The following is a 17,153-nucleotide window of genomic DNA, read 5'->3' as shown; positions in this document are numbered from 1 at the left end:
CTGGGAGGAACAGGCAGGAGGTGAGAGCATCCCAGCACTCCTACTCAACACTGGCACCTTCACAAGTGGGTCTCTTTCTCCTGACAGATCATTCTCACCCCTGGCTTTCTGATATTCGCAGTCAGAAATGATCCCTCTGGATAAAGGCACTGGTTAAGTTGCCTTTCAGGAGTCAATTCAGAAATTAAATATTTGAGGCATCAGGTTAGTTCTGCTTTTCCTGAATCTTGTTCCCCTAAGATACTTAGTTTAAATAATGGCAAATAAAAGTACTTTGTGTAAACAGTGAAACTGGCCAGATGTCCTGTTACAGGTTTTGGTGTGACAGACTTTCACAATGTTTTCAGACTCTGCATCAGACAGAAGTAGCACTGACTCACCCCTACCTCTCTGTTTAGCCCCATAAATGCAGTTCTAAAGGTATCAATTTACTTACCTTCAAGTATTTACATTTTTTTTGATGGAGATTAATGCAGTGTTTTTTTCCTTTCAGGAAACTGGAATTTGTATATACACTTTACCTGGCACTAACCTTTCACAATTGATTTTTCCCTGCTTTTGAAATGTATCACAGGTAGAGATTCTATTAAATTAGAGAAGGATTTTGTCGCCTGTTAACAAATACAATTTTAGAGCTTTATGGGCTAGTCCCTGAAAGGCAAACACCCAGACTAAATTACATTACCACTTTTGGAAACAAACTGCTCCACCCAAGGAGAAATGACAGAAAAAAGACAGAAACCGAAGCTGTCCCCTCTTAAATCAAGGCAATGAACTTTGACAAACTTTCTGTGTGGGACTGAAGAGAGCCCCTCAGTCCATTTATGTTCCACTCAGTCCAGGCTTCTGCATTTCTGCTGCACATGCTTACATTTGAGAGACCCACAGCTTTGAGATGCAGAGCCTTTGGAGGGAGCAGAGGAGCTGCAGGGCTGTAGCTGCCATTCATAGTGAGCACATAAAACGTCACCACTCCCCACCCGCTTTTTCTCCCCCTGCCCTTCTCTTCCAGACAATTTCCCTTTCCTGAGGAAAGTGCATTTCATTATTCTTTCCTTCAGGGCTGACGTTTCACCTTTCCCTTGTCTCTGCCAGCCAGCAGTGCTCGCTGAACGATGGCTTTTCCAGAAAGCTTGGACTGGCAGTAAATTCAGGTGTGGTGCTCTACATTAAAGGAGGTAACGCCAGCCCAGCACAAAGTGTGAATTACGTCAGTGCAAATGCAGGTGGACAGACAGGACACTCCGAGGTAAATCTTCCGTAGAGGTTCCCATCTTCAGTGGGAACTACAAGAAAGAGGTCACACAACCCTGTGAATGAGACTGTAACCATCGGACTCCAGAAACTGCCTTCCACTTAAACCACTGACTCACAAAATCATTAATTATTTCTCATTCCACCGAGGACTGTATTATTTTAACAATGAAAAAAACCCACTCAAGCAGTCACAGCCATCACACAACAGGATTCACTATCAGCTGAGGCACATGAGAAATTAACACAAGGGAATTTAGAAGGAAGGGTTGGGATCACTTCCTTAATTAAAAGATTTCCAGAAACGCTCTTCCACGTATCATAATTAGGATGTGTTTGTTTAGTATTAAAAATATGCAACCACATTCCAGTAACCACAGCTTTTGGAGATTGACACCTCTTTAATTTGATACAAAAATCTAATGGTGTTTACTGTGGGGCAATGAAAATAAAACACAGGTAAACTTCGACGTATTTATTTTCTACTGTGTCCTCTGGAAAGAACAGCTCTCCCTATAAAACAAAGAGGTACTTGGCATCTAAAGCCACTTCAGATTTAGTCCCAGCACACCATCAAGCCCACAGCAGTCATCCACAAGGACATCAGGAAGTTAAATTTAGGCTGTTAAGTGCCAAGACCCTGTTCCCATGTGTGCCCGTGTAGGACACGGCAGCAGGAGGCTCCATCCCTGATAAATGGTGACACAAAATCACCCAGCACTTTCAGCAGACTCAAACAAATCCCATCCTAAATGGATCTGCATTAGCTGCTCTCATGTAGCGTGTGGATTTTATAACTCTCCTCGGTGGGACAGATGGAGTTCAGTTTGGAAAAGCAGGAAGCAGTCTGTGTTCCGAATTTCTTTTCCATAGGTGTGGGATGGAAATGTATCGATCACCCGCTGTTGGTTCCTTACGCAATTCCAGTGAGCTCGCACTTGCAGGGACTTTGTTGATGCAAAGAGCACCAGAACATACCTGGAACTTGGCTTCCTTAGGAAATGCATTCTCCTGTAATGCCTGAGCAAAACCAGACGATGTGGCAAACATTGCTCTGAGCTCAAAGCACAACACAGACCTCAGGTGTTTTCCAACAGAATTCCAAATGGGTCTTTCTCTGAACCAGCTGGAAAATCCTGCACAATTACCACAGCCATATAATCTAGCACAGAACTGCTGGACAATCATGAATTCCCTGTTTCACTTTACAAAAATCAAAGGGCAAAGTTTCACCCCAGGTTTTGTAGTTGCACGGATTGCAGTTGATTTTTGACTTTGAGGCTACGACACTGCAAAATAAATGTAGCGGAAGCTTCTTAGTTCACCTCATTAAAAAATAAAACCAAATGCTTGATTAATATTCTATTAATATCACTAATTCCCTGTCTTTATCTACCAGCGCTGCTGAATACATAGAATATGGATGACATAAAACATGACCTCAAGGAGATACATATGCTGGCATTGTGGAGACACACATTTACACTCCAAAAGTTCGTTAAAAAATAATCAGTGCTGAAGTTGAGACGTAATACATCTAATTAGAAATATGTCAGAAGCAAATCACTACTTTAAGAAGTTTATAGTTGTGCAATATTTTGTACATTTAAAAAAGCAATCATGTTTTTGTTGAAAATATATCAGAACTGGCAGGTTTTATTTCATAAAATAAAGCTAATTTTATCCATTTGGAGTTTTCTTTCAGGTATATCATTTTCAAGTTTTGGCAAAACTCACTGAAATAAGGTAAGATAGAATAAAGAAAAGCAGTAAAATTGAATTTATTGTCTTTAAATAATAGCCAGCAAAGGTTTATATTAATTGCAGAAATAACCCACGTTCTCTACCAGGACAATAAAATGCTGACAATTTTCCTAAATTACTTTATAGGAATGTTATGAAGACATACAAGTAAAAAAATCATACTCAGCATTTTCCTGCATGCTTCTTTCCCAGAGAGAACTCTTAACATTTTTAATTATATAATGTAATACAAGCTCAATATTATGCATTTTGAAAGGAACTAACTGTGTATATTAATATATCTGATGTCCAGTAGATGGCAAAATATCAGCAACCACCACCTTTCATCTTGGCACTTGATTCATTTAAACCCCAGAGTAAATTTTTTCTTTTTGTTTCCAATATCCACTTTCTATTTCATTGGAGAGCAGGATTAGCTTTACCTTTTGGATGTTTTCTGTCTATTATCTGCTTGAAAGCCAATTTCATCTTCGTCAGGTCTCGATACAACAAAGCACAATAATGCTACTATCCTTTAAATAGTCCTTTGAAGACAGTTTCTTCACCACTGATTTTTTTTTCCAAGAGCATGCTGCTGCTACTGTTCCCAAATTTGCCAGCACATGTTAGCATACTGTGTACTAAAATCTCTTAGCAACAATATCTTAGTGTCTAACATTTCCCTTCTTCCAACTATGATTCACAGAGCCATCTGTAGTCAGATATTGACATGCAGCATCCTAAAATAGGCACCTTACATTTGCTCAACAACTAGTTTTAGCATCTGAAAATATAAATTATGGGGAGAGGGCCAATATTTCTTTGAGGCTCCTCAGCATTCCCTGGATCGTTTCAGCACTGTTTAAACAAAGGCTCGCCACGAGCGCTTCGCCTCAGTATTGAGGGCAAAGTATTCCCACTTTTCCAATCGGCAGCTCCGCTTACGTAACCCTCCGAGCAATCCCAGGCTTCCCTGGTGAGGACCACCTCACACTGCTACTCAGGCTATTTTTAATAGTAATCAAAGACTAGGTTTTCAAGCTCCGAGATCCAAGGGTTTTTCACACCCTTGGAAGCCTCAGGCTCATGGGAAGCGTCCCACAGACAGGTGGGACAAGGTCAATGTGCCAGCTGGGTGAAGACAAAGGGACTTCTGCTGTAGGAAATGCGACAATATCCCACACTCTGGAAGAGAATTTACAACCACAGCCTCCCAAGCACTGCTGTTGCCTCCCAAAACTCTTACCAAGTTGCCCTCAGAAAATACAGCATCTTCTTTTCAGCTGCAGCAAATTAACGCTTAGCAGCAAAGACTCTGCATAACTCAGGTTGTTCGTGGCAATGCAGCGTGCAATTCTGTACAGCTTGAAAGAATAGTGCTGTACTAAAAATATTAATTAAACAGGAACAGGAAATGTTAATTAAAAGTAATCATATTCAGCAGAATACATTATATAGGAAGAGCTGATAGTATGGCTTTGGAACTGTCTCAAGTGTGAGGAACACACTTCCACCCCAGTGAAATCCACAGGATTTCATCCACTTCAAAGGAACTGGGATTTTACCCTAAATACTTTTCAGCAATTAATATTTTAAAAACAAGCAAACACACAACAACGTGCAGCCAAATACAGCTGGACTTTATCAAAAAAGTACACTGCAAGCATAACAGTGCTGGCACATTTTCCTTGCTAAAATGCTGGGTTTGCTTGCAAGAGATTTTACAGCCCCCATGGGTCTTCTGGAATACACTCAGTAGCCATGAAGCTGTGCCAGGGCTGCGCGAATTCCAGTCAGAATTAGGGGAAGGCAAGCATTCTGAATAACCTCTTTTCCATCTCTTTTAGGTCCTGCAGCGCTGTCTTAGCAGGACTGGACAAAACCTAAAATGCCTGCGGACACCTCTGTTCATTTTCCAGTCTTCCTTACTAAGATTTAAAAGGCAGAACCTGTGTTTTATTCTCCGCTGTCCTTTCACGAACACACACACCTGCGTTCTTAAAATTTAACCACTCCTATTCATGAATTAGCCATGACTGAATACCTCCAGATTAACCTAAGCCTGCGTGGACGCCAAGATAAAAAATGTAAGTCCTTTCCTCACAACATGGGAGCAAATCACTTCTAAATCATCTCAATCCCTCGGCTTTGAAATGCAAACTTAACTCCTAGGACAAAAGGAGTCGTTGTTATGCAAGAACCAGCTTGACAGGAAGTGTTGAACTGAATACACCAGCAAGTGGAGCAGAGTTACAAGGAAACATGTCAGGAAGCCTAAAAAGGAACATGCAGACAAATCCATCCCAGGCACAACTTCGCTGCTTCACGACGTTCTTTTATTTCCTCCTGTTTCTTGCGAGGAGACGTAACTCAGATTTGAAGTTATCCTACTGTGTACAGGCTGTATTGAGCCTCCTCCATGGTCACTGCATCTATTGGGAAATTTTATGTTTCTATCTATTTTAAAAGTAGAGGAAAAAACCTTCCATCTTCTTCTTGCTTCTCTGCTGAAATGCCACCCAGCGAGTTATGCTCAAGCAAGATGCGTTTTTCTACACACTCGTGTTTTAATAATTAAAACGAAGCAGAAAAAGCCAAGTGTGATACACACAGAGTTACAATTACAGACTCATTCCTCAGGAAAATCTAGCTCAAGCTGGAAAGAGCCATCAAAAGCCAGTTATTACATAATCCTTATTACTGCTACATGGGTGAGCAGCGGTTCCAAAGGAGTATTTACTAAAAGCAGATAAAGCCAGGTTGCAGCATCAGATGAATCAGATAAGACACAACCAGCAACAAAGTTGACTTAATTTTCTTCGTCCCCTCCAATAATATGCTAAATCAAAAAGCCATGAAATGCGATCTTCTCCAGCTGAACTCTCCTAGAAAAAGGCTGAGAACGTGTGCTATTTGCTAGGTTTTGTTTTCCTGGGCACCACAGGAAATGCTGGGCTGTGCAGAGAATTCAGCTCAAGGGTTTATGGGTCTGTGCTGCCGTAGGGTGAAAGCTTTCACCTCTCCAGGCAGCCTTACCTCATGGAAAAGCCAAAACCCACCACATTAGCAGCTTCTTCCCAAAACACTTTGAGAAAAAGTGTCTTCCTACTCACAGCAGACAGACACTTCCCACTATTTCACAGCAGAAACTTTCGGGGATTCAATTTTGCGAACACTTAATAATATAGTGTTGCTTCAACTGCTAAACCAAATGGCTGGAAATCTTTTGGAAAGCCCTTAGGATAAAATGCATCGGGTGAATAAGGCACCGTGATTATTTTACCTAATACATTTGGTGGCTCCATTCCAGACTCTGTGGGTTAACTACAATAAAACCTTTGGAAACAGCAGTCTAGCAATAGTCAATGCCAATAACACACTCTGATGGAGATGGGATTGCCAACTGCATGCCAGGAATGCTCCCTCCAAATGGCAGTGGAAGATGATGCTAAGTCTGTCCTACAGGCACAGATCCTACATTTTTATAAGGAGCAAGAACTTGGATATTGACAGAAGATAATGCTGAGTAGCCTGTTTAGAAATGCAAAAGCAAGAGATGCTGCCACCACAGCAGCCAACCATCGTAACTCCAATCATTAATCCATTCCTGCAGGCCTGAAGTACCCGCCAGTCCCACTCACAGGTTATTTTATCTCACAGACAAACTGAATGCTGTTAACATCTCAAAACAACATGGCTTAAATTAGGATTACACAGATCCCTGCTGCCTCTTGTAACTTCACCCACGACAACTGATTGTGTCTGAATCACACAGAAGCCTTTCTTACTTTGAGGCAAGAGCTGTTGGTGACCCTTACAATTTACTTTGCCTAATTTGTTCCCTTTTATAACTTCTGAGCTCTTTTTCTGGTGGAAAACGAAACAGGTTAGCTCCTAACTACCTCAGAGAGTCCACTTTTCCCAGAGAAATTGGACTGCCTGTGGGAATACCTGAGGCATGTCAGCTGGACACCCCTGTCTGAGCAGGGAGAGAATGGGGAATAGGGGAAAAAAGGGGTCTTGGATCATTTACACGAACACAACACAACAGATGGTCACATGGAGACTCCTCCATAAGTTTGCTTTTGGAAAAAAAAAAAAAGAAGACACATCCTGCAGTTAAGTATTTTTAGCCTCTCCAAGCGTGGCAATATTTTGCCTTTCTCAATAAAAGGTAATCATATAATTTAATTCTTTTATGCTTTACTGCATTACCTCCATTTGGCTGCTTTTCTGAAAAATGACAGGGTTAAAATGAAGGTCAGGACGGACCAGCCAGCAGTAAGAAAACCATCCCTGAGTCAGGAGGAATTGATTTAACTCCATTCTGTATCCATATGTATTTTTTTGCTCCTGTATCTCTTAATATTCTCTGGAATATTTCATTTGCCACCACTTCCCCCAATATCAATTTCCCCTCTTTTAGTTATTCCCCTTCCTTTTAATTATTATTTTAATCATGTCTTTTTAAGAAATTGTGTTGAGTGTGCCTACATATATACAGACCCATGTACATTTTTGATTTTTAAAGGAAAAATCCATAGTTTGTTCTGGAATGGTCACTTGTAGAGATTTTTTCTTTAAAAAAGTATGAGTAAGTTCCATTATTTGACTGAAATCAGGAGAAAAGCTGGAAAAAGCTTAAAGCCTGACTAAAGGCAGAATGCATCATGAGCTCATAGCTGTATTTTTTGCCAACAATACCCAATATTCAGTGATTCATTCTTCACACAGGTGCTACAGGAAAGGAATTAGGATGGAAATAAATACATGGATAAAGCAAAGTCTTTCTGTAATTCATATGCTCCATTAACACAATGGTTCCATATTCTAACATCATGACAGAAGGCATTATTTTATATTTGTGAAGATGCCTTTTTGAGGTACCCGATAGAGATTTTGGGTTTAAAATTAGCTTTCACATCCTTTCAAACAAAAAAAAAGTCAGAGACAAAAAAAAAAAATACCTGAGAAGAACTTCTTGTCCTTTGCCTGTAAATTTCATCCAAAAGAAGGAAATTAAAAATTCCAATAACCTAAATCTGAACTGGGGCTTTGGGAAGCCTTTCTAGTGAGGTGCTGGATATGCCCAGTTGTATCTGTCTGTGTCCCCCCCAGCCAGCTCAGCTTCCAAATCCATGGGTTTAGTTCCTACTCCTGGTTTTGGAGCCCCTGTATTTGAGTCAGTCTGGAAACCAGTTCCCACTGCCAGATTATTAATGTGGAGATCAGCACACAGGGCAATAAAAGAAAATAAAACTAAACACCACAACATAACACAACGGGGGAGAGGGGACAAGGAGGGGTGGGTCAGCAGAGCTTTTCAGTGTGAGCAAAACAACACATGTTTTCCCTCAGCCAGACTCCAAAAGAGCTGAATCATTTTGTTTTTCTGAACAACAGGGACGCCGGGCATGGAAAATTTCAGTTCAAATGATTCAAATCTGGCAAAAAGGAATGTGAGCAATTGGAAATAGAGGCAGGGCCAACACACTGAAAGGAGCAATTCCACCTGCAGTGGACCTGGAAGATTGCTGCTCCTCCTGCAATCCATAGGATGCAGGCATGTTGATTATCCAGGCTGCTTTGGGACAGCAAAGGCCAATCATAAGGGACACCTGAGACACAAACCATTCTCAGGTACAACTCTGCTGTTAAAAGGTGGCACTAAGTGCCACCTCAGAATAGTTGTTCCGTGCATTCAAACATATTTGTTCTAAAAACACTAATTATTAGCACTATAGTGCTTTATTGCTCATTTGAATTATTCATATGGAGCTGCTGATCATTAAAAGAGAAAGGAGAGACAAGATAAACAAGGTGTATGTTCATTTTAACTTACACTTCATTTCAACAGCTTGTAAACACTGCAAAACTCAGATTTCTAAACTATTGGATTAATATTTGCTAGATAGGCAATGAATTATTTTATGTTAACCTGGAAGCAGAAGAAATGTGTGGAAAACCAAGTAGCTGCAGATGGTGATGGGATACCATGGCTCTTCTGAAAGGATATTTCTGGAGGTTTTACTTCTGAAATAAAAACTAATAAAATAGCACATAAGGTACTTCGATGGCCCAGCCAAGAGGGGCCGGGTAAGAGATCAATAAGCAGAACTGGCAATATAATATAATGATGTGGCACAGGTTTCATCTCACCTCAAACTGCTAAAAATAAAATACAGGAAAATTTCTGCTGACCCCGCGTTCTGCAGACTTTGAGCAGTGGGTGACATCAGCTGTAGCCAACACTGATTGCTGACTCGATGCACCCCAGGAATGGGTCAGGATGAAACACATCTCCCTGCAAAGGCAGCTAATACAGGGTTAGGTGCTTAACTGGGAAATACAGCCAAGCTTTTTTATGTCCTCAATGTCCTCAACACCTGGCAATGCCATTCCAACACTACCCCTGCTGGACACTGAAAAGGCAAAAAGGACACCCTGACCCCAGGTGTCCACGACGTGGTATCCCTGAATTAAGTGGCACAGAACTCAGCCCAGATTAGTTTTCCTTCCTGGAATCTGGTATATCCATGCTTCCTTTAAGAAGCACTGTGATTTGGTAAGGAGTGAGCAAGTGCACATTTATTCTTCTGATGGCAAAACTGCACCACATTCATTGGACACCGATGCCTGATACAAACTCTGCCGCTCACTTTCATTGAAGGAAAACAAAGCCTTGGCAGGCCTTGAAAGCAGCACACAAATTTCTCCACGTCTGGATCCGGTTGTTTTTACAGAATAGCACAGCTTTCATATCATCAATTTTGTGAGCAGCAACTCCAAAGAATCATCCTTTTAGGTTGCTGCGAAAGGGACGTAATGGAGGTGACCCAAAGGAATAGATGCTGCAGCTACAACCACTCTCGTTATGTACATATGAGATGCCTCGATGTTCCCGCCTGCTGATTACATGAGCAAACATTTTTAGTATGCAAAATCCTATTAACTCAAGGGGATTCTGCATAATTTTATAACAGCTCCACTTGTGGTGTTTGAGCGACTGGGTCAGCAACAGACAGATGGCAAAGAACTAATTCTAAGGCTGCTTTATTGCAGTGCTGGCGCCGGGGTTTCCTCTACTCACTCCACTCGTATAAAATGGAACTTTTCCGACATTCCCTACACCTTTTTCTGTTCTAAGAGCAAGAACAAGAATGTTGGAGCAGTCAGCACGAAGAAGAAGACAAATGCAAAACTCTTCTGTGGGACATTTACCCTCTCTCCCTAAAATCCTAAACCAAAAAGGAAAGTTAACCTCAAAGGCATCAAGTAACAAAATAATCTAATCCAAGAGATTACCCTGGAACACATCCCTCCCATAATTAGGGTTTTCTCTAGCTCCATTTTTTGATCACTTCATAATTCTGAGGTGCAGACATAAGTATTAGCCAGACCTTAGTGAACTGGTGCTTAGCATGTATTTAGATGGCAAATTATTAGCAGTCTGAAAATGATGCCTAAAATTAAATTATTAATGCACCGTTTCCCCAATTTGGGGAAAATGGTCCCAAAAGTAAACAATGATTTGGCTGGGATTTGCAAGCAGAACTCTTAAGCTCTTCAGATGCACAACCTCAGGCCCAGAAAACCTTCAAAATATGGAGGGAATCAAACTGATACCGAAATATTTGGCTGAGGTTTTTTTGAAAGCCCTGTAACTACACGTAAACTTGGAGGAGTTAACTCAGAGACCCACAGGGATACAGCTAAAGTTCCAACTGTTTCACTTGTCAAAGCATTCCTTCTTGAATCCTCTGCCAGCATTATCCAAAGTGGGTCAAGGCGGTAATGGGGAAGACACACCAAGGAAAGATAAATCAGGATTTCTTTTAGTTGAAAAACTCCTTGGTTTGGGAGAACAGCCCCCTTCTGTTTCACCACAGGGCAGGTCCTTTTAATGGCACTGTGCCATCATTCTTCCAGAAGCACTGATTTTTGTAACTTGAAAAAATTCTTCTGGTTTGGTTTGGTTTGTTTTTTAAATATTACAGTTTCCATCCCTATTTCTCACATGTCACTTTGCATCAGGAATGTTTCTCTGACATCCAGGCTAATTAAGCCTGCTTCAGAAATAAGGGCTTGAGGTTGTCAGCCATACCCGACAACCCTTCGGACAAACAATTCTCTTCCATTTGGATTTTTAATTAAGCTTACTGAAAGTGCTTCCATATCAGAAAATGGGGACAAACCTTTGACTACTCCAAAGAAAGATTTCCATTTTCTTTTGGATCTAACAGATGACAGTTTCAACCTCAAAATCTGGCAGCGCATTAAGTCATCCCTAAAACTTAGCCCAGCTCTTTGGCCTCACATCCAAGGAAGGAAGAGCTTCTTTTTGGCTAAATCAAGAGAGGCCAAGCAAACCAAAGTGCCCAGACAATCCTCGGATCACTCTTACATGGATCTTGGATCTGTTTTACATGGGACTGGAGATCAGCACAGAGCAAGGTACATCTGACTGCAGAACACCAAGGATTTCATCTTTTGCCACCAACAGCTCATGGAATTCTCAAACTCATTAACAGTGTCACCAGACCAGCTAAGAGGGTGTTTTCCTCTCATTCCTAATTATTCCAGGATGTCCTCACTTAATGAATTAGCTAAAAGCCAAAGTTTTCACTCACTCCACACCTGTGCTCAGCCATGTACAGTGTGACTTCTTCCCAAAACCAAGTTCATGTGAGATTTTCTTCCCAATATTTCAGGGGGAAGAGGTATTTCCTTTTTACCTGAAATGGAGACTGGCTGTTGTAATTCTTTATCTCCTTGTTGGCTCCCCGGAACAGCAGCACCCTTGCACAGCTCTCCTGAAAATGATGGAAAAGGAAACTTGTTCATAAGGATCCTCAGGCACTAAAGAGACTGTGACTGCCAAGAGTTATGAGGTGTTTGGTCTATATTTTCACGACTAAAAAATAAACAAAATAAATGATCTGAGAATTTAAATTGTTAAAGTAGCATTTTAAAAATGACAGGGCTTCAGGTGCTTTGCAGTGTATGAGAAACTATAGGCAAGTGTAAGAAAAACCATGCAGGAATGCAAGAAGTAAATACCTTATTAAATTTTTAAACTGACAAAGTTCCATACTTGACAAATCAGATTTTGCAGAAATTTAACTCCCCTATAGGAGTTTTCCCTATTTTGGAGGAAAAGCAGTACTGTTCACAGTACTGGGATGAATTATATCCTTTCCTCCTGCTAAAAATTAAACAAGGCACTTTTACCACTTACTTTGTTGGGTTGGTTTTTTTTCCAGCCTATCCTCAATATTAAATGTATGATTTTTGTTTTAATACACACAAAATTTTTGATCTGTCTGTACACATTGCACTGACCAGACTTATTGTCTCTCTTTTCCCCTAGAAAATGCTAATGGCTACAGCACAAGGAGGAAAATTGGGCTTCAGACCCTTTAAACTGAGAAAATCTGCAAAGGAAATCCCTTAAAAACAATTTACTTTGGCCAATACAGTGCATTGCTTGAATCACTGCTCTCCATGCTTGTTAAATATGACTGACCACAGTCTCGTACAAATTCTCAGAGGCTCTGAGTGGATTCCCAGAATTTTTGATGATTTCTGTACGGACTCTGTTTCCTACCTGCCATCTTTTAATATTCATCTTAGGGTCTCATGCAAACCAATTCACATTTTAAAAGGGTTTTATATTTCCTCAACAGAAATATTAATTTTGTTGTGCTTTCTGGGTTGTCTTGACATGTTGTGCTACAGAGTTGTACCTAATGAGGTATTTGGATGTGCTACCTTTCACTTTGAACAGTAAATTTACAGTCAGAGAAGACAAATTGCATAATTTAGGTATTTCAGTGCCAGAAACAAACCTTATTTACTAGACTCTGAGTCACAGGTTAATTTGCAGAAATTATGATTGAAAATCATTTCTATCATTGTGTTTTCTAATTTACCACAGTGGATTCTTGGTCCCATGAGGTCTCCCCATCACAGGGCTGCCCTAAGTGTATCTGGAAAGGAGGTTATCCTACCTTTTCCTCAACTGAAAAAACCAGAATGGATCAAGACAATTATGTCTTAGATTATAATTTTTAATGATCTAGAGTTAACTGAAATAGTCTCATTTGCTTGCACTGCAATCTGCACCTTAGGTGTGTTCTCTCTATCCCTAAACAACTGATCAGTGTCCAATTTTAATCAAGAACTTGAGGATATAAACAATTATATTGAAAAATATACTGTATTTATTGGGTGATCATTCACTGGGTTATCAGAATAAATCATCCAACATTACAACACCAAAAGAACTATACATTTAAAAACTCTCTACAAATTTAACTGAGCTGTCTGCAGTGTAACAAAGGGATTTATTAGCTAAATGGTTTGGATTAGAAAAGTTTTGCCAAAAGCTGTCAAAGAGTTGTTCTACATAAAAAAGAAATCCAAGGGAATTTATTTGGATTAAGTACTGCATTTGTTTGTTTATTGATTTTCTTTTTTCAAAACAAACAGAAGCACTCTTAACTTCACCCTCACTCCTTTTTGTTTCCTCCCCATCTATCAGATTATATTCAATTTTAATACTACAACAGCTTTCATCTCAGATCCAATCCTCCCAGTGAAAAACGGCACATTTCATCCCAGCAAAAGGCAGAGTTACTGCATGGCCATGGAATAACTTCCAAAACCAAGAGCTTGTTCAGATCAGGACTTCGCTGACAGCCAGGAGAACAAACTTGCCAGCTTCAGAAAGTAACCCAAGAAAATTCGCCAGGGAAGACTGGAAGGGAAGATCAAATGGGTAACGACTCCATCTACAGGAACGTGGAGGTAACAAGGATGCTGCCGTCCTTCCCATCCTCTCCAGCTGGAAAAGGCAGCCCCGTTCCTCCCACAGGGACCAAGCACAACTTCCCATTAAAAAACCACTGGCAAAAATCAGCACAGGTTAAAGTTCACAGCACCCCGAGGAAAGCCTTGTATTTCCACATGCACCGGATGAGGGAAAAAAGAAGGACGACAGTGCAGGCAGAGGATGGTAAAGTTCCATCACAAAGCCAAGCTTAGAGGCTGTGTAAATATTTGCAAATTTGTAGCTGCAGTTTCAATTAGAGTCTCTAAGTCTCCTACAGAATAACTTCGTCCGCTGAAGTCAGGAAAACACAGCTCTACGTGAAACACACTGTCATTCTACAGGATTATTCTAATTCCCACCTCATGCTGCATAACCTTTGCTAAAAGTGTATGGTCTTGAAAAATGCCAGATTATCCCCAAAATTCTTTTTTTTTTCTTTTTTAAAAAGCTGAGGGGGTATTTTAGACTTAATTGAGGAATCATGACGAGACTTTAGAAAAAAATTAAGATGGTAGTTAATTAAGAAGCAGATGCTTTAACAGATGTTTCACTGTTTACAGTCACATCTCATGCTTTCCAAATTCACTGTAATATTTTATGTACTGAATTTTAATATAGTTGTAAAACTCATTCCCTCCCCATCCCATCCCTGCAAAGAGAGTATAAAATGCTATCAAATCAAAAGGTTCTATTACTTGTAAACGACTACACAAGTTGTAAACAGCAAAGAATCCAGTATCTTCTGTATAGAGATATTTCCACAGTATTTTACAACTCTTTCTTATTTAATTCTAAATTAAATTATAGAATAACAGCAATAAATGCTGTACAGGAAACATATTTAGATATGAATCAAACCCAAAAAAAGCTGGTAGAGCATAATGTTTTATTTTCTAATTAATACCCATACCCTTGCTACCTACAATGAGCAGCCTTATTTGTAATCAGTGAATGAACCACCAGTAAAATAGTTTTTATTATCTTCTTTCCAGTTATAAGACCACTTTTTAAAACCCGAAGCACTTCATTGCATATAAAATAATGTAGGGATAGGATGAAGGGGAAAGGCTTCAAATTGAAAGAGAGCAGATTTAGAGCAGATAGTGGGAAAAAATTCCTCCCTGAGAGGGTGGTGAGGCCCTGGGGAAGTTGTGGATGGCCCATCCCTGGAATGTTCAAGGCTAGGCTGGACGGGGATTGGAGCAGTGTGGTGTAGTGGAAGGGGATTGGAACTGGAAGATCTTCAAGTTCCCTTGCATCCCGTGGTTCCATGAGCTCTCAGCTCCTGCTGGGGACATTTCTGTCCCTGCAGGGGGCCAGCAGGGCTCGCTGGCAGGGGCTCTCACCTGGTTGTAGAGGGCACAGATGTGCAGGGCCGTGTTCCCCGAGGCGTTCTGCGCACACATGTCGGCGCCGTAGAACAGGAGGTGCTCCAGGTGTTGGACGTGTCCGTACCTGCAAGCCTGGGCAGGGATGCATCAATATTTTGGTTATTACACAACCTAGGCAAGAGCTCCAGGGAAAGATTTTTAGCGGAGGAGGTGCTGTTTCTACCAAGGGTCTAATTTTTAGAACCACGCCTGGTTCTCTGATGGGAGCACAAACACCCAGATGTGCATTCCTTCACCAGCTCCCATGTGGGCACTGCAGGTACAGCAATCCTGTGCTTGAGTTTAACTATCTGCTTGTTTTGGGAAGGGCAGCTTAAGGGATCAAGAAAATACTGCCTTTGGAGCTTTTTATCCACTGATGTTCATGTCTCAAATGTGACAAGTTTTTTGTCCTGCTACTCTCCGGAACACTGCCCACCAGATGGCACTGATCAGATTGCCAGAGCTTTTTCCCAAACTGGTTACATGTTTTAGAAGGAAAATCTGGCCAAAATCCAAGTAAATCTTCTTGGTTCTGTGATGTCAAGCAGACACACAGCATACACAGGGCACTGCTCCAAAAGAGGGAGAAATCTTCAAGAGTTACTTTATCTGTCACACAAATAAAAGGTTAGACCCTAGATTTTTGGAAATAAGCCTCTATGAATAAGATTCATAGAAATTAGAGACTTTCCTGATTAGCAAATAAGCTTGAGAAAAAGCACAGCAATTCTAGTCCTCAGCCTCTTTTACTTGACTTCCTTCTTCTCTGTGGCTCACTGACCAAGCATCTCCCAATTTCTAATGTTTTTAAATTTGTGTTATCTCAGATCAGCATCATTCCTATAACAATCAGAATTTAAGGTAAGAGATACAGGTATAAAAATCCATTCAGTCTGTCTGAGGAACCTCATTACTCCTGAATTAAGTGGGAGGTACGGACTGACACACCTGGCTTGGATCTACAATTCAGAAGAGAAAAATTAAGTGGATGCTCAGTGCCCAAATTAAATCCCCATCCTTCTTAATTCATTGAGGAATGCTTGAATTATTGATTAGTCAAAACAGATTGCTCCTAATCCCGACGTAAACATTGATTTATTTAGGATTACAACCAACACAGGGGGGTTGGAAAGCTCTATTTCATTATGGGAAATAATAACCTTATGTGTATGAGGCTGGGGTTTAAAAAGAGGAACATTTTCTCTGTATTTTCAGGGAGTCCAGATGGGGTAATACTTTGATCTAGACAATCCATTTCCTTCACATCTTCAGAAAATATGGTAACAAATAATTCCTTTCTTTTCCCCTACTCTAGAGATGGATACAAACAACCTCGACCTGGCCACACTTAGGGAAAAAGCTCAGATTCCTGCGCAAACCTGGGTGCCAAAGCTACCTCCCATTTCTTTCGAAGAAAAGAAGAAAAAATCTGTATACTAAAGAATTTAGTGCACAGAAAATAAAGTGAGCCAAGATGACCTAGGCAGGCCTGTAAGGTTGATTACTTGTATCTTTAATTATCTCATAAATGAACTGAGCAGTTCCAATTTTTGTAACTATCCAAACTCATCCGTCCAGAGAAATGACAAAGTAGCTGCCATGACATTGGGACTGTTAGAATTGCTAAACTTTGTGTATTACTGAGTTTATAACTGTGCAAAGGGAAATTAATAAAGCATTTTTACACAACTGCTGGATAATATTCAGGCGTTTCTGGAGAGGACAATGAGAGGCTGATGGATCCCAGCAGCAGGATCCTGAGCCCAAATCTTCCTGTAAAGTTCAGCAGAGACAAAGGGGAAAGCACCCTGACAAACACACAAGAAGCATTACCAAGGACACTGACACTGGCATCTAACAAAAAGAATGAGCAACATTTTCCTACTGAAGTGTCCCAAACAGGATGCTAAACTTCCAACAGTCCACAACATAAATACAAGCAGTGCAAT

At 40.6% G+C, this 17,153-nt stretch overlaps 1 protein-coding gene across 5 annotated transcripts in view; it reads right to left on the bottom strand.

The window, feature by feature from the left end:
• The window catches only part of SHANK2 (SH3 and multiple ankyrin repeat domains 2), a 278,469-nt gene that overhangs the window by 219,676 nt on the left and 41,640 nt on the right, over positions 1-17,153 (bottom strand). For all 5 annotated transcript variants that reach the window (XM_042022398.1, XM_042022402.1, XM_042022401.1 and 2 more), the window contains exons 10-11: positions 15,178-15,294; positions 11,733-11,810 (exon numbers count right to left, since the gene is read on the bottom strand). In XM_042022398.1, the coding sequence (XP_041878332.1) occupies positions 11,733-11,810; positions 15,178-15,294 (195 nt within the window). The remainder of the gene's footprint in view (positions 1-11,732; positions 11,811-15,177; positions 15,295-17,153) is intronic.

The sequence above is a fragment of the Corvus kubaryi genome, unplaced genomic scaffold, assembly GCF_017639235.1.
Source record: "Corvus kubaryi isolate FWS band 111438036 unplaced genomic scaffold, C.kubaryi_AGA036_p1.0 37201, whole genome shotgun sequence".
Taxonomy (NCBI): Eukaryota; Metazoa; Chordata; class Aves; order Passeriformes; family Corvidae; genus Corvus; species Corvus kubaryi.
The sequence above is the reverse complement of the archived record's forward strand: the minus strand, read 5'-3'. Positions and strand labels throughout refer to the sequence as shown.